The sequence below is a fragment of the Equus caballus genome, chromosome 9 (genome assembly GCF_041296265.1).
Source record: "Equus caballus isolate H_3958 breed thoroughbred chromosome 9, TB-T2T, whole genome shotgun sequence".
Lineage (NCBI taxonomy): Eukaryota > Metazoa > Chordata > Mammalia > Perissodactyla > Equidae > Equus > Equus caballus.
The window spans coordinates 82,348,228-82,375,086 of record NC_091692.1 but is presented as its reverse complement, the minus strand read 5'-3'; the positions used below and the strand labels follow the sequence as shown (position 1 = coordinate 82,375,086).

The following is a 26,859-nucleotide window of genomic DNA, read 5'->3' as shown; positions in this document are numbered from 1 at the left end:
TACATTGTGCCAAACCAAGGCCAGTGATGTGGTTTGGCCACTGAAAAATTTTCTCAACTGAAAGAACTTAAAAGGTGAAAGAAAAATTTATTATAAAAGCTTCACAAGTCATTTTAACCCTAATGATTAGAATCTGAAGTAGTTAGTTAATATTCCAAGTTATATTTGACTGCTCTTTCAGAGGGAGCAATTTGCTTTAGTGACATTTGATGACTTCCCGAAGTGTCATGTGTAGGGGAAGTGGGAGAATTCCTCCCCCACCTCACCCCTTTTCATTAAGGTTCTTATAGCCGGTCAAATAATCAAAAGGCAGGTTAGCAGGAGAAAATAAAGCAAAGTTTAATAACATGTATTCGTGGGAGAAACTCAGGAAAAACAGCAACTTGGCCAGCTGGCTGAGGCTGGCAGTTTCCATATCTTCAGCTACAGACAAGGAGGATTTGGGGTCCTGATTTGGGATTTCAGAGGGGAGCAAGACAATTTACATGGAGATGGAAATGCAAATGTGCATTAAACAGGTTTTGCTGGACCAAAAAAATGGGTTTGTTGGTGTCTTTCTGTCACGCTTATTTGACATCATACTATAGCTATCCTAGGGTATGAGCTCCTTCCTGGAACAGGCCTTCTATGTCAAATTCTTTAAGGCAGTTTGGGCGAGGCTCAAATGTTCTTCCTGAGTCTTCTGAGCCTTCATTGTCTTCAGCTTGGAAATAATCCGAATACCAGCATGGTGCATCTTGGGGCGGCCTGCGCTGAACCGAATCATGATACCCTTCTGAATGTCCATAATCTCTTCAAATAAACTGTAAACTCAGTAAATTCTGATTTTAAGGCATTATGCCAGGTATTAACAAGTGCTTATTTGTTCATTCAGTTTCTTGGAATAATCCTAGCCTGGTTTATTAATGTTAAACAGTGGAACTTATAAAGCCCTTGATTGCTTTCCTGTATGAATGTCATAATTTCAAAGAACTCAGAAAAGAACCTTATCACATTGCCTTACTAGATAGATGAGGAAAATTAGGTCCAGAGATATTAAGGCAACTTGCCCAATGTCAGTTACTTAACAGAATAGGTTTCCCTTTGCATTTTCCTTCCCACTTTGTCTTTCTTTTCCTTTATAATGAAGCTATGTAAAGAAGTCCACAAGAAACAAAAAGACATGAGGGTTCATTCTTCATTTTATTTGCATGCCCCACAATGACTTATCCCAAATATTGAATTCAGAAGAAAAACCACAGTTCCTCAGTATCAGCACTAATTTATGGTAACAATAATTTCTTTTAAATATCTATCTTATTTTATCTTTCATTTGAAATTGCAAATTAAAGTATATATTTACATATTTATTTACAAATAGCTTCAAAAACAACTTAATCCCAAAGTTGGTCCAAGAGTTTCCACTTTAAAAGTGGTAGAGTAGTATCCTATTTACATTCTTTTCCAAAGTCTCTTAGCACTTGGTGAGTTCCAAATATTCATTCACAAATAGTTCCCTCGTTTAGGCTGAATGAACCAAGTACTTCATTTCTGAGTAAATGAGAGGAAATATTACAGAGCATGCTTTGTACAGTACAGCACCACTCCTGAAGATGGCTCGGGGTTTTGTAATCCAAGGTTCTGATTTAAAGCAAAAATATGTGGCATAGAGTGCAACACCAAAGAAGTGTCCAATTAAAACCAGAGGGTCCGGAGACAGTCTGTAACAGAAAAAAATCACATATATATTGGTAAGACCCAGAAATTAAAATTTATGTATCATCTATAAAGCTAAACACATTCTACATTTTAGAGGACTTTACAAGCTTGTGTTTGCCTAGTAAGTTTGATGATTGGGACAAATAAAATTTTTTTTTTTTTTACAAGAAACTACTTAGGACATACCCCTGTCAGAGAAGCCAGTACCTCCTCTTAGTCTAGTTTACAGAAGTCGTGTGTTTTAAGCTGTTTTCTTTCACTAATCTTGAGATCCCAGTCCAGTCTGAAGTACCTGGATAGCCTGGCCTGTTGGAGTCTAGGTTTTTCAAAACGTAACAGTTCTGACATTCAGATTATAGATGAATGAGAAGACTTAAAGAATTTCACTTTGCACATTTTCCAAAAATAGTTCCACACACTTCTGCACCGTCAAAATTATTACTGAGTTTCCTGAGTCCTTGCACTTCAATCAAATTGATTTTTAAATACAGATTTCTTGTTATCCATGACTCCCATAGAGCAGATCATGTAGATAAACCCACAGGCAGAAAACAAGCGTCTGTTTTCATCAAGGGTTGTAGCCTCATCTCCCACCAACTGCTGATCAACACTATTTCCCAGAAATATGACACAGGACTAAACGTCACCTTTTTCATTTCTCTGGGCTACCTGCTGATTGGGATACTAATGGATAATAAAATGACAAAATGGATAAAAAAGAAAGATCTGCAGCAATTCATAAACTGAACAGTCCTATGAAAATCTGGAATGTTTCCTTTGTGTTGTCAAAACAACTTACACAGAAAGCAGCCCAACAGGACCAGCAACAAATTCTCCACCAAGTTTGAAATAAAGAAAACAAGCTTTTCTTAGTTGATGTAGGCAATCTAAAAAGAAAATTTTTTTAATTACTCTCAATCAAAATATTCACACATTTGTTACAGTGCTAATGATATATCAGGTAAAATGAAGATGTAATATATATCAAACCTTCTAAGTTTTTAAAAATCTAGTCCTGAAATTTCAACAACCCATGACTACTTTTAAATTTCATAATCCACGTGGATAGTAATTTAAGTATGAATAAGCTTTATTCTGCTAGTAAATAATTACTGTACCAAACATGGAGGTCTCAGAAGTTGAGAGTTGCTTAAAAGCTATCTCCTTGATTGTTATAAATTCATTAAGGATGCAAAATATTTTGTAAACTCTTTGTTATATATAAAATCACAATTCTGGAAACCAGATTCCCAGTCTCTAAGATGCCCAACTCATATCTCTGAGCAGCAAATTATCAAGTAAAAAGAATAGCTGTGAATAGTGAGTAATAATAATGCATTATATCTGTACAGTTTTTATACTTTTCAAAGTAACTCATTAAACCCTCAAAACATAGTATAATCAATCAACAACCTTTTTAATAGTTTGGAATCAATGTTCTTTTTAGGTATGCCTAGATTTTTCTCCACAACAGATAAAAAAGGGATGCAGTAGGTAAACTTTTACTCCAGTAAAGCTCTTTCGTCCCCCAACCTTTCATCTTTTTTCTGTTGTTTTGTTGGTAGATTCAAATTAATAATGTAAGAAACTCAAGAGCTTAGGAAAGCTTAGAAAGAAGAGCTTAGAGAAACTCAAAATTTAGTTTTCTTTTTACTTGCCCAATCAGCCATATTAACTTCCATGCCAATTAGCAAGAGATTTGACTGGCAAATCACAAGCAATGAGTTGTTTTTTCTTGTAGCAAGAACGACGGTTACAGAGGCTACAGAAGGCATTTGTACCACATCATCCTTTGTAATCACGTCACCAAAGCGCAGATCACTAGGGCCTCAGCCAGGTCATGGAAACAGCTTTGTTGTAGATATCTGAAGTAATGGGATGTGAGTGATGTTTACTCCTGAAAACCTCAAGGTCTAGTTTCCTGAACACACAGTTAACGAATTGGTCCACTGCTGTGGCTGGGAGGTGGCAGAGTTGCCTCTCCCTCCGTTGCTGACATCGCTTCTGCTAAGTCACGTATTCCTTAACAGATAGACTGACCATCACCCCTACGATATGGAACCAAGGGAAGCAGGGGACTATTTCAAATGAGGAAAAGGTGGATGCATTCTATTACTTGTGCATTTTAACAGGAGACAGAAAACTTAACATGAAGCTCACATTCATTTTATAAAATACTACCTTGAAAAGAAATTGAAACTAGTGTTCTGGAAGAAAAAGATTAACAACTATTTTAATTCATGGCCAGAAAGATTCGCCATCACAATCTTACGCACTTGGGGATATACATGACCAGAGGAATTAATAATCCATTCTTGAGGTATTGCTATTAAGGTTGTGTAAGGGAAGGCAACAGCCTTCCACACACAGCAGTGGATACAAGATGATTAGAAGCTAAAAATCTTGCTCAAGGATGGAGTTAAAAAGGACTACCAACTTGGGAGTAAGCAAACTCAGAAAACATTTCTATTTCTGGTCTAATCATTAACTTTTTTGTAATTAAGTTCCCTTCCTGTACTAAAAATCTGCAATTCAGTAATGTTCACTAAAAAATATCTACACTTACCATCTGGGGCAGAAAATAATTCATAAAGAGCCTGAGCAAGGACATTCACAACAAAGGAATGAGACCTTCTTCTTGTCCAATAGAATGATTTTTTGGCCTAAAAAGGAAAAAGATCACTTACTAACTGGGAAGGAGGAGGAAAAAGCAGCACAAACTGATGTCCCCAGTCCTCTCAAATGGCTATTTATCCTGAGGACTATCTACAAGTAATTACGCCTTACGTTTATCATTCACACACACACACAAATAACATCTCCAGAGCAGTAAGCTTATGCGACTCTAAAGCTAAACTTAAACTCACTGAGCAAAGTGGCCCATGCAATACAGTGTTACATAATATTCAAATACAGAAATTGAGAAATTCCCTAAGATTCACAGGTTGCCAGTCAGATTCTTTACACCCAAACAGGACTGCGTAAGAACCATTACTAAGGAGCAGGCTCCTCGGGACAGATCTCACTATCAAAGTCCCATTCCTCTTAGGCCCCAGAAAGAAATTTATTTTGAGCCATTTTTGTCAGAGAATAATTTAATAGCTTACCTGGAAAACAGCTGCATCATCATAAAGGTCAGGGATACTTTTCAGCAATTTTCTCCATAGTTTTACATCTTTAAAAGCAACAGTCATTCCTCCTCCAGTAAGAGGGTGTCTTATATTATACGCATCTCCCAAGAGAAGAACCCCTGTAAAGAAAGAGAATTTAGATTACAACATCATCCAGCAGCATCCCTTGAGACAAAAAGAAAAATACTCTGTTCATTTGTAAACATTATGGCTGTGAGCTAGTAAATAAGAACGTGAAAATACAAGGGAGCAAATCACGACGAAAAATTTGCTGAGGCAAAAATTCAAGAGTTGATTCAATTAATATGTATTGAGTACCTGATAGATGCCAGATACTGGGGATACAGCGAGAACAAGAACGTGGTCCCTGCTCTCGTGAAACTCACATGTGAATCTAACGTTAAGTCAAACAATGTCAAGATATTTATAAGGCCTCTTGCATGAAAAACAAAAAGAATCTACAGGCATCCAGGCATAAAGAGCAAATCTTCTACAAGAGAAAAAAATCAAGGTCTTTGACATTTCACAGCAATATCTGCTGCTGGCATACTACAGAGGACTGCCTGTACAGTTCGAAGGGAAAAAAGCAGGCCCTAGGAAGATGCCACCCAGCCACGTTGTAGTTCAAATTGAAAGGCAACAGGCAGCTATTCCAAAACCAGCAGAAGTTAATTTAAGAGGAAAAGCCTTGATTGAATCTTATCTGAAAATTAGCCCCCTAAATCAAAACAGCAGAAGCAGAAAGCGCCACAGCTTGACTCTAGGTACACCTCTGCCTAAGCTACTGAGGCTCCCTGTCCACTGTCAGCCTGCTTGATGACCAACAACTTAGAGTGGCATTTAAACAAAGGATTTATTCAAGTTTGTCTCGGAGAGAAACAGACAACCATAATAACTGTGTTCCAGAATTATGGATAATCTTTTTCCATAATGTCACAATATACTACATTTATCACTAATTACAGAATACATATAATTTATTATTATAATAATATATTAATTTATAAAAAGGAAGCTTCTAAATATTACTCTAAATTTTTTCTGCATTACTCTTAAACCACAAACTATAACCAGCTTCCTCCTTCTCCATGCACCGTTCTCAATCCCACCACTTAGGATAGCTTCCCACAGCATGTTGTTTACATCAATTTGGCATTGGCTTCATTCTGCTTTGCACTGTACTTTTTTTATCTGGTTGGTAGTTTATCATGCATGTTTTTACACAGCCAACTACAATCTATTTATGTTCAGGAACCAGAGTATATCGACAGCTTCCATTCAGACCGCTCTCGGGAGTTCAAGTTTTCAATGGTGCTCCAAACATCTCCACTCCAATGCCCGACTGCACTTCATGCTCAATATGTGCACAGTGAACTCGTCACTTCTCCCCACACTTCCCTCAACTTGGACTCTTTTTCCTCTATCTCCAATGTCAGCAAACAGCTAGCAAAACTATCTAAGTCTGAAACTGGAATCCATCAAGAGGCCTCACTCTCCCTTACTACAATATCCAATTCATCACTGAGTTTCATGCATTCTACAGCCTAGATATTACCCAAATCCATTTCCTGCCTTCCATTTTTATTGCCACAATAGACCCTAGTTTGGGCCTTTCTTCATCAGTCACATGGAATACTTAAGTAGCCTTTTATAAGCTTTAGTCAACTTTCCTCCACTACATATCAGAGTAACATTTCTCTTTCTTTTTTTTTTTGAGGAAGATTAGCCCTGAGCTAACATCTGTTGCCAATGCTCCTCTTTTTTTTTTGTTGCTGAGGAAGACTGACCCTGAGCTAACATCCGTGCCCATCTTCCTCTACTTTATATGTGGGACGCCTGCCACAGCATGGCTTGACATGCAGTGCGTAGCTCCAGACCCAGGATCTGAACCAGTGAACCCTGGGCTGCCAAAGCAGAATGTGCAAACTTAACCACTGTGCCACAAGGCCAGCCTTCAGAGTAATATGAAATATAAAATAAATCTAATATAAAATTAATTAAAATAATAAATAAAATAAATATAAAATAAAAATCTAATTATGCCACTACCTTGTTTAAAACTTTCCAATGAACTATTAGAACTAATAAATGAATTCAGCAAGGTTTCAAGATACAAGATAAATATGCAAAACTTAATTGTATTTCTATACACTAGCAATGAATAATCTTAAAATGAAATTAAGAAAACAAATCCATTTACAATAGCATCAAAAGGAGTAGAATATTTACAAATAAATTTAACAACAGAAATGTAAAACTTACACTGAAAACTAGAAAATCTTCTTGAAAGAAAGTCTTACATTACAGTCAATGAAATTTGACAAGAGTGACAAGACACGTCAATGGGGAAAGAATAATCTTTCCAACAAAGGGTGCTGGGACAACTGGAGATCCACATACAAACAAATGAAGTCGGATGCCTTCCCCAAACCATACACAAAATTTAACTCCAAATGGATCAAACAGCTAAATGTAATAGCTCAGACTATAAAACTCTTCAAAGAAAACATAAGAGTAAATCTTTGTGACCTTGGGTTGGGCAAAACCTTTTTAGATAGGACATCAAAAGCACAAGAGACAGAAAAAAAATCAAAAACAGATAAACTGGAATTCATGGAAATTAAAAACTTGAATGGACTCCATCAAAGAAGTGAAAAGACAACCCACAGGATGACAGAAAATTTTTGCAAATCATGTATCTGATAAGAGACATATCTAGAATATATAAAGAACTCTTACAACTCAACAATAAAAGTTTAATTTGCTCAATTAAAAAATGTGCAAAGTCTGGGGGCTGGCCCCATGGCATAGTGGTTGAGTTCAGCACACTCCACTTCAGCAGCCCAGGTTCATGGGTTGAGATCCCAGGCACAGACCTACACCACTCATCAAGCCATGTTGTGGCAGCGACCCACAAACAAGATAGAGGAAGACTGGCACAGATGTTAGCTCAGGGACAATCTTCCCTACCAAAAGAAAAAAGAAAAAAAAATGTACAAAGTCTGAATAGATATTTCTCCTAAGAAGATAAATAAAAGGCCAATAAGCATATGAAAAGATGCTCAACATCATTATCCATCAGAGAAAAATCAAAACCATAATGAGATATCACTTCACACCTACTAGGATGGAAACAAGCGAAAAGACAGATAATAACAAACGTTGTTGAGGATGTGGAGACATTGGAACCCTCCGTACACGGCTACTGGGAATGTGAAATGTGGCATCCAGTTTAGAAAACAGTTTGGCAGTTCCTCAAAGAATCAAACAGAATTACCATACGACCCAGCAATTTTACTCCTAGGTGTACACCCAAGAAAAATGAAAATATATGTCCACACAAAAACTCATACACTGATGTTCACAGCAGCATTGCTCAAACTAACCCAAAGTGGACACAACCCAAATGTCTATCAACTGATGAATGGATAATGAAAATGTAGTGCATTTACACATGGAATACTATTTGGCCACAAAAGCAAATGAAGAACTGATACATGCTACAACATGGACGAACCTCAAAGAAACCAGTTATAAATGATCATATATTATATGATTCCATGGATAGGAAATGTCCAGAATAGGCAAATCTATAGCGACAATAAGTAATTAGTAGTGGGCTGGGGGTTGGTAGGAAATGAGGAGTGACTGCTAATGGGTACAGGCTTTCTTTCTGGGGTGAGAAATATATTCTAAAATTGATCATGTTCTAAAAGTGATTACTGTGATGGTTGCATATACCTATGAACATACTAAAAATAATGACCTGTACACTCTAAATAGATGAACTATATGATTTGTGAATTATATCTCAATAAAGCTATTATTAAAAAAAACTTTTCAATGACTTTCCATGATCTATAGGATTAAAACTAAACTTTAAGTAAACTCTGACACCTATCCCATGCTCCAGCCATTGGAAACGACTTGAGTTCACTGCAAGTGCCACCGTCTCTCAGCCCTCCTGGCTTTTGCAAATGTTGTGCCATCTACTTAGAAGTCCCTCGTCTCCCTGCCCACCGAATGAACTCCCATTCATCTCCATGCCCCGACTCCAGCATTATTTTCTGAGCAATGTCTTCCCTGATCTCCATCCCCAGTTCACAAGACTCCCCTCCTGCCTTGCACACCCCCTTCACAGTGACTCTGTGGTACTATGAGTGGGGCTTTCATTACAGCATTTATCAACAGTGCTCCGAAATTATCTGTCCATATCCCTCACTGGAAAATTGCCCTCTCTAGATTAAGGACTATGCTTAACTGTTGTAGCCTCAATAACTAGCACAGTGACTTATATATGCTCAATATTAAATAATAAAGAAAACATAAAACACTAATTTTGGTATTGGTAATGCATTAATCCACAGTAACCAATTCTCTGTCCAACATATTATTCCCAGCGGTATAAATTTAATCACACATGTCATTTGGAATATAAAATTTGAATATTTAGAATATCCTTTATAAAATCAGGGCAATAAAATAATACCTCGTTTGTTTACTGGTGAAGAAGGAAGGAAGCTTGCTGGCATAGATCTCAAACGAGAATTGTGAATGGCTTCTAGGAATGGTTCTTTCAGATGATCTGTAATAAATCCCACCAAATAAACAGTTTATAACATTTCAATTTCAAATTATCACATTTTCTTATCAAGTATAAATACCTACTATACACCTGTTATGGTTGTTACAGACAGCCCTAGTGATAAATCAAGAATTAATTATTTTATTAATAAAATTATTCATTAAGCACCCAGTCATTCATGCTACGGAATGACTAAGGAATCTAAGAGAAAATTAACATAAATAGATATACATACAGCTAAATAACAAAACAACTAGATGAAATTGAAGCAAATCCAGATGAGATGAGACAGGGAGAAAAACTACCCACCCTCTCTTTCAAATGTTAACTGACGGCTGTCATATTTAACAATTTATTGTCACAACCATACTCTGGCAATATGAGATGAAATATACTACTAGCTCACAAACAGTAAGAGGGTAGGTATGTACAGCAGAAAAAAGATAGGATGTAGCAGCTCTACCCTTCTGAGCTTCAGTTTCTTCATCTATAAAATGAAATGGTGGGTTTAGCTCATCTCTGAGATACTTTACAGTTTTAAGGTTGTATGTTTCTACATGTATAGGAAATGAACTGTCTCTTCATAGAGTTCCCATTGTAATCTGGGAATACGGGAGGAGAATGCCTACAAGGAAACCATTCCATTTCTACAAGGAGTAGAATTTCAATAACCTAACTAATATTAATATAAACCTACAAATGGTTTCCTTCCATGATCTCGGGGCAGTCTGCTCCAATTTAAACTTTGGATTGGAAAAAAACAATCTACAGTAAAAGAAAAACAAAATGCGGGCTAAAAATATCACATTATTGACTATCCTTTTCCTAAATATGAATAACTTATTTTTCCATCTGAAACTTTCAAAAATGGCTTACTGAGTGAAAATGTACCGAAATGTTGAAAATGTCATTATTAAAAATCTAAGTTGGTCCATATATACCTTCATTTCTCTTAATATTCTGTTAGTTATTAAGCAGAGTGATTTAACTTAGTTTAAAAAATAACTAAAAAAACAGAATATCTAAACAAAATGTACTCATACCAAGGATAGTTTCCTATTACTATAATCATATCATAATTGGCAAGTAGGATTTCCTTTCAATTTTATCAATGGTCTTAATAATTTTTTTCCTTTTCTTCTTACTTACATCTTCCCATTCTCAAAAAAAACCCAAAAAAACAGAAAGTAATTTTTATGAGTGTTTTACAAAGATGTCTGAAATCTCATGAAGCCTTTCTGTATTCAACTCAAAACTAAAACGATCTTGATCCCTCATAGTTCTCACATTATGAAGGCAGGGATGTATGAACCAGAGAGACCTGGTTTCAACCTCTGCCTGTGACACTTACTAATAGTCTATTCCTTGGAGAAGCTAAGTAACCTCTCTGAATCTTAGTTCCCTCATCTGTAAAATGGGAATAATGATAATGCCAACCTCATAGGGTGGTTGTGTAGATTAAATGAAATTGTGTTTCTAAAGCACCTCTTACATAGTAGACATTCAATAAATGGTACCCATCAGGGGCTGGCCCCGTGGCCGAGTGGTTAAGTTCGCGCGCTCTGCTGCAGGCGGCCCAGTGTTTCATCAGTTCGAATCCTGGGCGCGGACATGGCACTGCTCATCAAACCACGCTAAGGCAGCGTCCCACATGCCACAACTAGAAGGACCCACAATGAAGAATATACAACTATGTACCGGGGGGCTTTGGGGAGAAAAAGGAAAAGAATAAAATCTTTAAAAAAAAAATAAAATAAAATAAATGGTACCCATCATGTCTACAAAAACCAAGCACAAAAGTAGTTAAGTATAAGAGATATTTTAAGAATTCAGAGACCTCAGATTGCTATTCAGACTAACTTAAAAAATACTATATATGCCAATATTAATAACTATTCTGAAAACTATGCTTTAATTATTAATGTGAAAAAATATATTGAAACTAGTTTTTAAATTTGGAGATTTTTTTATGTACTAGTGTAAATTCAAGTCCCATGTATCTGACTGATGGGGTGCATTTTTCACCTGCTGCCCTTCTCTTTGGCCTAATTTCGACACAGCTTTAGTGAGAACTGGAGATGGAGAGCCTTTTGCAAGATTTGCTTTCAGACTGTAGATTACAAGGGGAATGAAATCCTATTTCTTACCAGGTAATTGTGGGTAAATTTTTTCAGCCATGTATTCTCTTAAATCCCTTGGCATTTCTCCTCGAATATCAACAAGTGCTCGAGTTTCATTAGATGAAATCTGGTAGATGAGAATTGGACTCTGATCACTTAAAATAAGTTCAGCATGATTTGCTTTAAACTGTGGTACATCCTAGAAAAAAAAAAGAAAATATTTTAATAATTTTCAAATTTGAAGTTGCTTTTATTTTCTACAATGACACTCCTACAGTACCTTCATTAGAAAGCCAACAAAATGAGATGTAACAGAAACTTTACTGGAGATCAGGTTTTTCCTGAACCTGGAAAAAATTCCATCTGCAACAACAGTCAATGGAGCATGGAGTTCCTACAACAAAGATAAAGGATATTCAGCTAAATGGTTAGGTACACAGGAAAAGGACCGTTTTCTTAAAATGTGCATGAATACATTTAAATATATTATCAGACAACATTATAGAGAGTATTTGATGATAATGCTATTGAAGAAGCTATTATGCGGGCTTAAGTTAATGCATGACCCATCTTTAGAGACGCTGCCTCAGAATCCCTGAGGATCACCTTCCTTCAAAGCTCTACCATCCAGACCACCTGGGATTAAGCTACACTTTAATGGACAAGGGGAGACAACTACAAAGCAAGCCTGGACCACGGAAGACTGAGTCTCATTACAAATTCCAAGAACTACCCAGATTCTTTTATTCTTGAATTTTCTAACTTTATATAGTGTTTTCAATCAGTGGCTAGGGCCTAGAAGAATCTTTGTACACATAAATGTATATATTTCTAGTACCTTGCAAATGCCTCCATTAGAGTACAATTTCTAGGAGGTGGCAACCCTATGCAGTAGCCCGGAAGAGTCAACGGATTCGCCTTTGACTCTTTCTCTTCTTTTACTAAACCAGCATGAGCACATACTGGAAACTATTTTATTCTGCTATTTCCCCAGAGATTCTCTTACTTTTGCCTTCCCGATTTAAACAATTTTTTATTTCATCCTAATCATCTATTTTATGTTGAATCCTTCCTTTTTTCACCTTCCAGCTCCCGTTTCTCTGCTAGCGCATATTTCTTCTTTCAGTTTTTAATACTGAAATATTATACTGTTAATACAGCGGTGTTTATTTACAAGTTATTTGTATAGCATTCTGAGGTGCTCTAAAGAGCAAATGTGTTACAATCTGAGACTCATCCTGTTGCAGAGGGCTTAGAGAGAACTCAGTCCATTTGATGAGGAATTAACTGGTGAGCCTACTTTTTTAAATGAGTAGGAGAGGGGCCGGCCCCGCAGCCGAGTGGTTAAGTTTGGGAGCTCCGCTTCGGTGGCCCAGCGTTTCACAGGTTTGAATCCTGGGCACGGACATGGCACCACTCATCAAGCCATGCTGAGGCGGCATCCCACATGCCACAACTAGAAGGACCCACAACTAAGAATACACAGCTAAGTACCGGGGGGTTTTGGGAAGAAAAAGGAAAAAATAAAATCTTTAAATGAGTAGGAGAAAAAGAAGGAAAAAGCCTCTCAGGAAAAGCTAACATTTGCTATATCTCACCTTGATGTCTCCGGTTTCTTTATCCTTGTACTGAACTCCCACCACAGCATCATCTTCTTCTAATAACTGTAGCACAATGCCCTCAATGAACTTTGTACTAAAAGATTTAAGTAGACAGAAATAAATTCTATAGTAGTACACTTGAGAAATTTAAAGAATGATAAATTCCTTATTCCTTATCTCCAGTTTACCCGTGTAAATGAACACATGTGCACACGTGTAAGTAACACGTGTAAGTGCGCACATGTAAGTAAAAAGAATGGAATGATAAAGCAAAAACAGTATTAACAGGTTTTAGAATTACATATAGTTCTCATTTTCTAATTTCTTAAAAATAAACACATTACTAATATAATGATTAAAAATAGTTTAAAAAGTAACATTAGATTTTTACCTCAATTCATTAAAAAATGAAATACATGCAGAAAAATTTTACATACCCACACAAACTCATATACAGAAAGGAAAACAGAATTGGAGTTTATCCACCAAATTATTCAGAGTAGTTACTGCTAGTCACAAGGACCACGGATATTTTTTACAGTCTTCTTTGCATTTTTCCACTTTTCTACAATGAACATATTCTACTTCCATAGATAGCAAAGCCTTCCAGTTCTAAGGATAAGTCTACTCACTTCTTCCTTTGCTGTGTCAACACTTGGGCCTATGCCAAGGACATGAGGGTTCTCATGTTTAAAACCTCCTCAATTATAATAGATAATTATATATAGTCTATTAACAGTATCTATTATATATAGTATATATAACTACTAGATAGTACAAACACTAGAGGCAAATATAAGTCAATAATTAAGAGAAGCAGCCAGTCCTACCAGAATAGGTCCTTAGAAGGAATGAAGGGGGATTTTCCTTTGAAGTCCTCTGTCTTGACTTTTAATAGAAAGTATCATAACCACAAACCCCAACTCCCAAATGGAACACACATGGACTTTAACCTTAGTTACAACCATATCCTCTAAATTCCAACCACATAAAAATCACACAATTCATTTAGTTAAAGGAAAATCCCCAATAGTTCTATGTCATTTAAAGGAAAATTCTCTATCTGATATTCTTAACAAAGACACAGAAGATCTAACATTCTTCTAACTTATGGTTTATTTTAGCATAATACCTATGTTCTAGCCCATTCCCAAAAACTTACTAAAATTTATAAAATAGTATTTGTACAAAGGCCAAGTTCAGATGTGCTTCTTGAACATAACAGGTTTGAAGCTGTACTCTTACTTGGGCTCTGCCATGGCTGCTTTCCGGAGACTCATGATGAATCTGCCATGATGGAAAGCTCTTCCACTCTGCACTTGACTGTTTTCTGAGACAGGGTAAGGAATGTGAACGTGTGATTTGCTGTCCTGATCATGAATCATGTAGCCATTTACAAACTGGGCATCAATACCTTCCACTGCGTCTGCAAAACAATTCAGTTCAAAAAAACCAATTTTGCTAATATGTCCAGAGTTATACTAGGCACCAAGAGGATATGGGGGCATTGAAAATTAGTCTCTGTCTTCATAAAGCTATGATACCATTTGGAGAATTGGACATTAATATAATTATTCCAGAAATCTTAATGCTTCTGGAAGACAATAGTCTTAGCAAATTTCTAATATCATAAAAGATTTTTATATACAAAATTTATTCATTAAAATCCATAGGAAAAATATTAAGACCCCAATAATAATGGACAAAAAGTATATGGATGACTCACATTAAGCAATATAGAAACATCAAACATATCAGGAAAAATGTTCAAAACTTGATTAAAAAAATCAATGAAATAAAATTGAAACAATAAGATACCAAATCTATCAACATTGCTAGTGCCATTATGATAAAACTGACAAATTTATATATTACTGGCCATGCTATAAACTAATAACATTTTAGAAAGTAACTATAGCAATAGTTATTAGGAACCATGAAGAAGTTAGCATCCTTTGATGTAATAATCTTAGCCTTGGAAATTCACCTAAGATATTCATCCTAGGAATATAATTTTTAATTTTTAATAATCTTTAAAGTTATATGCAAGAACAGGTTCACTACAGTGTTATCTCTAAGAAAGAATAACTGAAAATAACCTAATTATTAATCTAAGTTAGAAGGTAAAGTACATTATGAAGTATCAATAGAGAAAACACTATGCATAGGCTTAAAATTACAAAGATAAAGAATGGTTAACAGTATTGGAAATATGTTTATGTTAAGTGAAAAAGTGAATTTTAGCATGTATATTAAGATAGTCACATAATATTTTAAATATATTAAAATACAATATATTAAGATGAAGTACATTAGAATAATTTCATTTCTGTTGAAAGGAAAAAATTCATAATAAATAATGCTATCAAACATCTATGCTAAGATCAAAATAAATTGGTTTTCCAACATACTTTTTAATTACACTTAAAGTCCAGTCAGGGACAAGCTACATAAATATTTGTCACACATCTGACCTAGGATCAAAATAAGTTAGTTTTTTGACATGGTTTCAAATTATTACAGTTAAAATTCAATCAGAGAAAAGTACAAAGATATCCTAAAAGGCGCCAATAAGCAGTGTATTCAATTTGGATCTTGGGAAATCGCCAATCTTTACTGACCTAAATGCTTGAAACCCATCTAGTATTTCTGTAATGTTTTGTCCAGCCATTGCTGTATTATGAAAGTATTTTAAATGCTAAAATTGGCCAATTTAGAACACACCAGAAGATGTAAAAGTATAGTTGTATAGTAAAATTTTTCCTTGTATAAACTATCTTAAGACAAGTACATAAATAAGACCTAATTTAAGATTTCTTAAAACATCTATCTCTATCTCAACTTTATTGATGAAATCAAATATGACAGACTTTGGATACTTTTACTTTCTGAAACAGGCAGGAAGAGAATACCCTAAAACTTGAATGAAATTCATGCTTCATGAATACTAGATATGAATAACTTTGAAGCCAGTGACATAACCTAGACTAATGATCACTATTAATCATAAAGCTCCACACGTGATATTAGACTACTGGTCAACATATCAGATAAATGGACACAGAAAACACTCTTCCACGTTAAAAAATGCAGAATTTCTTTGTATAAAAAGTCAAGCTAAAAAACAAAAAAAAAAACAAAACTTATATGCTAAAAATAAAAAGCAACTTCAAACAAGGGAACAAATTTTAAAGGCAACAGCAAAAGGTATCAGAACCACAAGCCTAAAAGGCTGAAGTTTTAAGGGCCACTCCTGGATAGCAGGTAGGGGCCCCCATGTGCAAGGGACAGTGGAACTTAGCACCATACATAAATTTCTTATCAATGAAATAGAGACCAGAAAACCTCAAGTCAATGTCCTGAGACCTGGCATGGAAGTAAGCCATCCACCATAGGCTATGAGTGGAGTCGTCCATAGGAAATCCAAACATAACTTTGTGCCATGACCTGATGTGAAGTCTGAACCTCAAACTGAGTATATGAAAGCCAAAATACAAACCAGAGTCAGGCAATATATAAATATAACAAAAAACATACAAGACTTATGAAACAATTTAAATACATTAAAGACCTAACTGAATGAAGAGTATACCACATTCATGGATAGAAAGTCTAAATCAATTTCCCAAAATTGAGCCATAGATTCACTGCTAAATCTTGACAGGATTTTTTTCCATGAAAATTGAAAATCTGATTCTAAATTACATGTAGAAAAGCAAAAAGGCCAAGAATCTTGTGATCCGTAGTCAGACGTGTTATCCATTGCGCCACTGGCCCGTGGCTAAAAAGGCCAAGAAAAGCCAAAATTATCCTAAAGAAATGAGTTGGGGAAGAGATTCCTCACTAGATATTGAGACTTCTTACGCTACAATATTTAAAGTATAAAGTATTTATGAGTTCTAGATATTAAGTGTAAACCACAGGGCAATCAATTCACTTATTAAAAACCCACAATCCAGGATGCGTCAGTTTGTATTATATTACAAGTCCATGTTCCAAAAAGTAATATTCCAAGTGTTTCTATTATCTGTATCTCATCACACTGAGGGTAAACTAACAGCATAATGAATGTTAGAAAGAACTCTTATTGGTGTTATTAATGGTATTCATGATATGTGGACAGGTTAAAATACTTTAGAGGCTCCCCGACTCTTGCAGGAACTACTACAATCCACTGAGGCTTGTTGCCACAACCTGGGAGACGACCCCTGAGGCTCAATCTCTGATTCTATGTCCAGTCATTAGTTTGAGAGCATTTCTAGTTGCCTGATGTTCAACTATAAAGGTAACAAAACCCTGTCTCAGGATATTGTCACATCTACCTCAAGTGAACCTCTTATGTAAGGTGGTGGTTAGGGAACCTAAAAGGACAGAGAGGGAACAACTTCTCATAAAGCACTCTCTCCACTTGGGTCCAGGAGCCTGCAGTCTTTTGCTTTTCCTCCTCACTGACTGCTCCTTCTCAGTCCCCTTTTTTGGCTCCTGCTCTCCTCCCTGATCTCTATACATTAGAGTACCCCAAGGTTCAGTCCTGGACCTCTTCTTGGTAACTGTCTTCTAGTCTCATTTAAATACCAAGACTCCTCCCTTTCTCTCATACCTAACATCTGATCCATCAGCAAGTCCTACTGACTCTTCCTTCAAAATATATTTCCAGAATGTGACCACTTCCCACATCTGTACTGATATGACCTGTTCCAAGCCATCAACCCTCACTGATTCGGCAGCAACCAAACAGGTCTCTCTGCTTCTGACCGTGCCATTTTATGATCTATTCTTTTTTCTATACAATAAGAAGAATATTTTAAAATAATATTTTTAATCATACTTCTAAAATGCTAGATTTAATAACTTCTCTTCTTAAAATTCTCCAATGGCTTCACTTTGGAGTAAAACCCAAATCCACATAGTGGGCTACAAAGTCGTATGGGAGCCAGCCCCGCTATTTTCTCCATTCTCCCCTTCACGTACATCACTCCAGTCAGCACTGTTCTCACTCCTCACTCTTCTAAGAGGTTAGGCTTCCCCCTCCCACAGGGCTTTTCCACCTGATACTCTCTCTGCCTGGAATTCTCTTCCTCCAGATATTCCTAGGGCTACTCCCTCACTCTTTCAGTTCTTTACCTAAACATCACCTTTTCATTGAGCCTTTCCCTTCCCCAATCTTGACATTATTTAAAATTATGCAGCCCCCTCAATTCCCTATCCCCCTTTTCTGATTTTTTTCTAAAGCCCTTATCACAATAATACATACAGCTCTTCCTCAACTTACAATAAGGTTACATCCCAATAAACCGATCCTAAGTTGAAAATATTGTAAGTCGAAAATGCATTTAATACACCTCACCTACCAAACATCCTAGCTTAACCCAGCCTACCTTAAACATGCTCAGAACATTTCCACTAGCCTACAGTTGGGCAAAATCATGTAACACAAAGCCTATTTTAAAATAGTGTTGAATATCTCATGCAATTTATTCAATACTGTACTGAAAGTGAAAAACAGAGTGGTTGTGTGTGTACTGAAAGTGAAAAACAGAATGGTTACGTGTGTCAGCTGTTTACCCTCATGATCGCATAGCTGACTGGGAGCTTCGGAGCATCAGGAGAGAGTATCATTCTGCATACTGCTAGCCTGGGAAAAGTTCAAAATTCAAAGTATGGTTTCTACTGAACGTGTATCGATCTCACACCATCGTAAAGTCAAAAAATCATTTAAGTTGAACCACCATAAGTCAGGGACTGTCTGTACTCTAAATTTTATTTATCTTTTATCACCATCCTCTACACTACCCACTAGAATCTATGCTCTCTGAGAGCTAGAATTTTTGTCTGTTTTGATCACTCCTGTGGCCTCAGCATCTAAAACAGTACCTACAGTTATATGGTCAATGCTTAATAAATATTTGTTGAATGAATGAATGTCACTCCTTTAGTCATCTTCCTCTCTTGCATCATCAGTTTCTCCCTCTCTACTTTATCATCTCTGTCACCATAGAAACAAGCTCTAATATCAAAACACACCTCCTTTATCCTCACATCTACATCTCACTACTGCCCTATTTCTGATTTCTGTTAGTGAAAAACTCCTCAAAAGTAGTTCTCTAGTCTCAAATTTTCTAATCTCCCACTTACCTCAGTCTAGGATTTTTCTCCACAACTCCACTGAAACATCTTGTCAATGTGACAAGCAACCTCCAATTGCCAAACCCAATAGCTGTTTTTCTATACTCATCTTACCTGGCCCTTCATTAGCAAACCATGACATAGCTGTCCTTTGCCTTTTTGACACAAACCCAATCCCTACTAGAAACATTGCCCTCTCGGACCAACACCGAACCCTTCTGGCTTTCTTCTGCCATTCTACCAGCTCCTTCAGTCTCTTTTGCAGGCTTCCTTCTTCTACCCAATCTCTAAATACCAGTTTCCCAGGACTTGGTTTATCCTGTCTTCTCTTTTCTCCCTACATGCTCTCCTTACATGGCCTCAATCATTGCCATGGCTTTAAAGTACTACAAATAAGCTGACATCTCTGAAATTTCTAACTTCAGCCAGCCCAAACCACTCCTTTGCACTCTAGATTCATATGTTCAACTTGACGTCTCCACTTGGATATCTCAGTATGTCCCCCAAATTCCCCCCAATGCCTGTTCCTCTCCAGGTCTTCTTATCAGCAAATGGTACCACCATCGACCAGTTGCTCAAACCAAAAACCTAGAAATCACTTTTAATACCTCCCTCTTCCTCATATCTCACACCAATCCTTTAGTAAGTCATGCCATTTCTGCCTCTTAATTTTATCAAGAATCTGTCCACTTCTTTTTATATCCTCTGCTAACATACTAGTCCAAACCACCATCATCTGCCATTTGGACTTAGCAATGAGTTCCCAGTCCTTGCAATGACTCTTGCTATCCCACCATCACAATCACATAGTCTTTTCACCATACTGTATCCATATATTCTTTTAAAATAGCATTCTACAAACTGCAGGGTGTGACTCGATGGTAAATTATGAAATGAACTTCAAATTGTGAATTGTATACTCGGGTAAAATCATGACAAGTATTTAAAAAGTAAAATAAAACAAATTTGAATCACATTTGTACGTGAATGTATGTACCCAGTCAGGATGTAAAATGTGTTTGCTATTGTGAATAGCTGTCAAAGGTCTGAACCACTTTACAGAGGAATAAACGAGATCATGTCACACTCCTGCTCCAGTGCCTAAAAAGCCCCGCATGATGTGGCTGCCGGCTACCTCTCCCTGCTTAATCTCAAGCCACTCTCCTTTCCCCATCACCCAGTATTTTCTAGCTGCATTCGTCCCTTCAGTTACTTGAATAAAATAGCAAACTTTTACATAGTGCCTGCTATATACCAGGCAACGTTCTGAATGCTTTGTGTATATGAATTCATTTACTCCTCATAATAACCTACGAGGCAAGGACTCTTAGTACGCCCATTTTACAGACGAGGGAACTGATACATAGGAGGTTAAGTAACTTAGCCAAGTTCGTACAGCTTTTTTTTTTTTTTTTTTTTAAAGATTTTTATTTTTTCCTTTTTCTCCCCAAAGCCCCCAGGTACATAGTTGTATATTGTTCGTTGTGGGTCCTTCTAGTTGTGGCATGTGGGACGCTGCCTCAGCGTGGTTTGATGAGCAGTGCCATGTCTGCGCCCAGGATTCGAACCAACGAAACACTGGGCTGCCTGCAGTGGAGCGCGCGAACTTAACCACTCGGCCACGGGGCCAGCCCCTCGTACAGCTTTTTAAGTGCCCGAGCTGGTATTCAAACCCAGGGAACCTAGTTTCAGAACCAATGCTCATAATTATGCCAACATACTGCCTACCGCACATGCCAACCAAGCTCTTGCTCAACTCACAGCCTGAGCATATTTTTCACTCTGATCCTCAGGAGTAGACAGTTGATCTTTCTTGTTCACCAGCATAGCCTTGTACCAAGTACAGCGCCTCACACAAAGCAGACAGTGAATAAATATTTCCTAAATGAATAGTTCGAGTTTACAAAGCACTGATTTAATGAATGAATGATGCTTGAATAAAAGATTCTATAACAGGCACATAATATGCACTCTACAAATAGTTCCCTTCACCGTTCACTAAATTTCATGCCTTCATTTTAGTTTTCCAGTCCTTAATTTTGACCATTACAATTTTTTTAGCCACTTTATTATATCTGTCTACTTCATATCTAATACCACTAAATGCTTATTTTTTCCTTTGTCCTCATTTTCATGCAAATTTGTTGGTAAATGAGTAGGGTAACTTTTATAAATGAAAATAAAATGGAATACCTTTTTACCAGTCATAGGATAGCCTGAAGTGAAGAGGGCTTGCTTATACCACATAACTCCTAAAAATTAACATGAACCTACCTTCAAGACCAAGGTCTTTAAGGACATGATAACCACCTGGCTGCAGAAGTTCTCCAACTATCCTGTCAGGCTCTTTTAAGTCTCTCTCAATTACTGTCACTTTTCTTCCATCTCTGGAAAGCACTGCTGCCAAAGCAGAGCCAAGTACGCCAGATCCCACGATGATAACTTCTGGATCATTCTGAGAAGGTATCAATGAAGAGGTAGCTGCTCCTATTAAGGTTGTTTCTGAAATATTGGTTCCTTTTTTGTGCTGTTTAAAAAAAAGTGAAATATGGTAGCCACATTTGTTATTCTTAAACTACTACTATACAGACACATTGGACTTTTGCATCTTGGGCAAAAGCTACATCCTAAACATCAGCAAATCAAATGAACTGTTATATTTTAAATCCAGATCATATGTAAAAACCAATGATATCAAAATACTGTTAAATAAAAATGTAATAACATCCCAGTAAAATTAAATATATATTCTGTCTTCTGAGTACATTTAGAAAATGCTGTTATGCAGACATATTTAGAAATCTACATCAGGCCTAATATAAAAAATGTTTATAAAGACATTCAAAGACATTATACGTAAAAGTATATCATTAATTACTCAATTCTTCAAATATATACTTAGCATCTACCAGATGCAAATCATGTACAACTTCTAATACGACTATGTTGCAAACTATTCAGCACCTTTTAGATATTTCCACTATTCATCTTTATTTTATTCTTCTGGATTTTCATCTGAAAAATCTATCTTAATCTAAAATCACTTTTATAGAACAGAAAACTGTCAAATTCTGGCTATTGAGCTATTAATCGAGAATTCTTTAACTCAACCAAGTTCCAAAAGAACCAAGTAACTCACTCTGTCCCTTGGGATTCAATCTGTTCACAGTTTTAGTCCTTAACATATAAGAATATATTTAATTTACCCCTTCCTTTTTCCCCTAATACTCTAAGAGAGCCTGATCAACCAGTTGGTCCTCCAATTTGCAAATAAGGACAAACATTAAACCTATCACTAGCTGGGCTGACAGTAAAAACTTTAACTTTGATCATTAAGAAGATGAAAACGTCCTGTTTTGTGAGATTTATGCCCATTGAGAGTAACAGTGCCCGTAGGGTTTTTTTTAAAATGAATGCAACGTTGTAATAAGTATTTTTTCTTGGTATGTGGATCCACAAATATGAATACACTTTAGATACAGAATTGCAAGGAATCATCTTCCTTGAGTTCCCTGACCTTAATGATTAAGGTAAGACCAAATGCCATCTTGAAGGGGTTTTAATAAGAGACCTTAGGCAAAAAGGAAGAAGATAAAACCTAAAATCATTTAGAATTTTAATTCTCTGTGATTCTAATATTCATCCAGCCTTCCTTTACCTCTATAATGGACTGCGTCCTTGTCCATTCCATTTTTTATAATTTCTCTTAGAGAAATTACCTTTTTGTCCCTTACCCAGAGGAGAACATGACAGAGTCTACTCTTCCCAAGGGTATTTCTTAATGGCTAGAACAAATGACTATATTTAAATTACGGTTCTGAGAGCAAGACAAGCTCGTTCTGTCATCTTAGACATTTTTATTAGTTTTTCTTCCTAAGTTTTCCCTTTTATACGCACACATACACACGCGGGGAGGAACTCTGGAGGAAGTTAAGTGTTTCAGAGTCTGGTCAGTAGAGGAAGAGTGGGAACTCAGTGCTCAACACAGTCTACCAACTCCCTGGTGTTTAGGAGCTAAGCAGAGAGCCTGAGGCATTCACGAAGTGGAACCAATACTATCTTCCTACCCCAAAACTTCTCTACACAACATGATGTAATGGCACTCCAGCCACCTGGATTAATGCTCAGTGACCCTGAGAGGAAGTTATCTCAGACAACAATACCAAAGACTTCAAATTGAGAATTTAAGATTCGCTCTCCCTCCTTTCCCATTCTCCAGCCCACACCCACCATATCACTGAGCTCAGCACTACTCACAAGGGTCCTAACAGATGTGCACCACCTTCAGACTGATATTCACAGCTACTATTTACTAGACAGTGAGGGACCAGGCATTTTGCAAACATTAAATCATTTAATTCCCTACCAGCAAGGCTAGTGCCATCCCTGTCTAACAGGAGAGAGAACTGATTCTTATTTTTTGTTGTTTTTGCTAAAGGTCTCGTGGCCAGGAATGGTGGAGCAAAATTCCAAACCAAGGCCCGTCTTCTGTAAGCCTTGCTAAGGTGTCCTGTGGGCGCAGTAAAACAATCTGGATCCAGAACCCTCAAAGGGTACGTGACTTGTAGGCCACTCACCCTAACTCCAAGGCGCCATCATCCTTCAATTGGCCTACTGCTGTGGTCTCTTACCTGACAACCCTGCTTCCGTTTTCGTACCCCTACAATCTATTCTCTGCCCAGCAACTGCAATGTTCTTTTTAAAAAGAAAGATCAAATACTATTACTCCCGCGCTTAAAATCCTCCAGTGCTCTTGGGAAAAAGTCCAAACACTCACGGCCAAGAGGTCCTAAACGCTCTGCTTTCAACGACCTCTCATCTCTCATCTCCTTCCACTTCCGCCTCTGCTGTCTTTGTAGGGATCCTAACTTCACGCGTATTTGAAGACCAGCCTTCGACTGAGGAACATGGCTGAACCGTGGACATTACTCATTCATTCACCTGACTTAGGACATCAATACACTCATTTACTCAAGGCACCAGCGATGTGGGGGGAGCAGGGCATTTTGCCCAAGACTTCCAAGTGCGGAGCATTTTCACTCTGCCAGCTTTTCAAACTATTCGGTCACTTTCCCCAGCCGGCTGTCACTTGTTATGAGCAGTGGACTTACCGGCAGCAGATTTCACGTTCCCCAGATACAAATACAATCCTTACCCAAGGATTTAAATAAAACGGTTTTTTCCCCCCCATCAGGGAAAGTGATCGCGTCCTCCTTCAAAAACAAATTCGAACATTTCATTTCACCTTTCATAATCAAACCAATATTCATAATCAAGTCAATTTCAGTGAGCATCGGCTCAACCAGCGCTTAAATGAAACAAATGTTTTCCCTCATTCCTAAGACTGTCAAGGACTTGGGCAAGAAACAATCAGGAGCTTGGAAAAAAAAAAAAAAAAAACAATTAAATGAGAATTCACCCCAGAGGATCTAAACTGCTGTCTTTGGCCCTTGAAAGAAGAAAATTTACATCTGAGTGAATTTTAATTTTAAAATGAGACCCGCAGTCGTTCGCCCACTTTGAGTTCAACCTACCCTCCTAGACCCAAGCTGCTCTTTATCCTCCGACCCCGGGGGGGACTTGGACCAGAAGAAGCCAATGAGAGGCAGCGCCGACAGGATGTCGGAGAGGAGCGCGAACTGGGAGCCGCTCTGCTGGCGCGCGAGCAGGGCCCCGGGGCGGTAGCGACAGCGATAGGAGAGCACCAGGCCCAGCGACAGGAACACCAGGACGCACAGTAGCAGCTCCTTGTTGGCCAACGTGACGAAGTCTCCGCATTTCTTGTAGAAGTAGGTGAAAGTGGCAATGCCTAGAAAAGTCCACATGGTTCACAGGCTCCCCTCCGGCGACCCCCGAGTCAGCGGCTGGAGACCCTTTGGTTCCTCGTCGGGTTTTGGTGATTTGAGAGGTTCTCCCCCAAAATGCGTTACCAAAAAAAAAAGAGCGCGGGGGAACCGGCCAGACGCCAGCGAACAGTCACGGGATCACGATTCAAATCAATAATTTACAGAACCGGAGAAAGGGAGTCCACAAGTTGTCCAGGGCTTAGAAAGCTGTCTTAAAAACTCGCCTGCCCCAAGGGCGCCCGATTAGACTCTCCTCTTTCAGGCAATCCATTTATTTCCTTTTTTTCTTTTTCCTCCCCCTGCTTCTGGATGGGTTTTCCCTGCGGGCGGCGGCGGGCGATGTTTTCCGTTTTGACGTCGGCTCGTCGCGCTGTGACACTGCCGCTCTGTCACCAGCGGCGGGCGACCTCTCGGCAGGGGACGGGGGGCGACATCAGGGAACTATCTCGGCTGCGATGGCTGCGGCCTCGCCTCTCGCGCCCGCGAGGCCCCGGTGGGTGGGACGGCGCGGAGACGGCGGGCGGCGCCCAGGCGGAGCCTCCTCCACCCACACGGCCGGGCTGCCCTCCGCAGCCGAGGACGGCCTCGGACCCAGGACCGGGCGGGCTCGGGGCGGGCAGACGCAGCCCCTACCTCGAGACTTCCTCCTCGGCAGTGGCTCCCGACGCACCGGCCCCAGACCCTTCCGGTCGGCGACTTGGCGTCCCCCCCAGGAACGGCGATCTCTAGAGAGCGTCCCTCAGCGGGCGGCGGCTCCCGACAGCCTCCACCTCAGCATCCGTCCCCGGCGGCGGCTGCCTCCCCAGCGCGGCGCTTCCGCAGTAACCAGAGTAACTGCCGCGCGCCGTTCGCTCCTAGCGGGGCTCCGCGCACCTCAGCGGCCGGAGGGCTCGGCCCAGGTGAGGGACCAGGGGGCGGAGCTCCAGGGGGCGAGCTGCCCCGCCCCGCCCACCCCGTGCGCCCCGCGTGCAGGCCCCGCCCACTGCCGCCGCCAGCCAATGAGGGCACGCACCGCGCGGTAGGCCGAGATGGCGCTATGCCGCGTTTGGCCAATCGCAGGCGGCGCGGCCCGCGCGGAGAGGCGCTAGGGCGATGTTGCGTGGTGTGGAGTGGGGGCGTGGGGATGGGGGCCGTCTGCCTGCTGGGCGGGCGGGCAGGTCTTGGCCGGCTCCGGAGGGGGTGGGGCAGAGGGGGTCGTGCCCCGGGTTCTGCGATCTGACTACGCGCCGCAGCTCCAGCCTCCGCCGTCATACCCGAGGCGACGTGGAGCTAGTTTCGAGGAATCCCCTGCCTGGAGCTTCCCCGCCTAGTGTTGGAACGTTCCTATTCATTCCGCGAGCATTTATTGAGCGCTTACTCCCGGCCAGGCTCTGGGGTCCTAGAGAAGAATCCGGCACAGCCTTTCTATGCTGTGTGTGTAAGGGGCGGTAGAGAGAGGTCCTGGCGTATGGAGAACGTGACTTTCAAGCTGAATCTGGGAGGAGTAGGCGGACGTTTGCCAGAAGAAGAAAGGAGGAGAGGACGTGCTAGGTGTTTCCTTCGCCCGAAAGTTGGGCGACATCTGTTTGTCGCTGTGCTCGGGCTAAAGATACAGTGATACGCGTACCTTCTATTCTCTCAAGATGAGACACTAGGGGAGGGGGTTACTGGGGCAAAGAAGTAAAATACATAGAGGTGGCATAAGTGCCCTAGAGAGAGTGGATGGACAGGAAAACAGGAAGCAGCCGTCCCTCGGCCTGGAGGGAGTCAGGG

General features: G+C 39.1%; 1 protein-coding gene across 1 annotated transcript; it reads right to left on the bottom strand.

Annotated features, from left to right (window-relative positions):
- Nucleotides 1-1,163: 1,163 nt before the first annotated feature.
- Nucleotides 1,164-26,006, bottom strand: SQLE (squalene epoxidase). Its single transcript, XM_001498307.5, has 11 exons — nt 24,796-26,006; nt 21,536-21,788; nt 14,381-14,561; nt 13,133-13,229; nt 11,815-11,928; nt 11,562-11,733; nt 9,319-9,414; nt 4,806-4,948; nt 4,265-4,361; nt 2,498-2,585; nt 1,164-1,700 (listed from the first exon to the last, which is right to left on the bottom strand). The coding sequence occupies exons 1-11, from the start codon at nt 25,084-25,086 to the stop codon at nt 1,502-1,504; spliced, it is 1,731 nt and encodes a 576-aa protein (XP_001498357.1). The 5' UTR covers nt 25,087-26,006; the 3' UTR covers nt 1,164-1,501.
- Between the last annotated feature and the right edge of the window lie 853 nt (nt 26,007-26,859).

Bases quoted from the DNA above. Each gene is read 5' to 3' on its own strand.
- SQLE (XM_001498307.5), bottom strand. From the start codon at position 25,086: ATGTGGACTTTTCTAGGCATTGCCACTTTCACCTACTTCTACAAGAAA. The intron at 9,415-11,561 runs GTAAGAAATAGG...GATTTATTACAG, and splicing joins AATTTACCCACAATTACCTG to ATCATCTGAAAGAACCATTC. The intron at 1,701-2,497 runs GTAAGTTGTTTT...TTTCTGTTACAG, and splicing joins CCTGTTGGGCTGCTTTCTGT to ACTGTCTCCGGACCCTCTGG.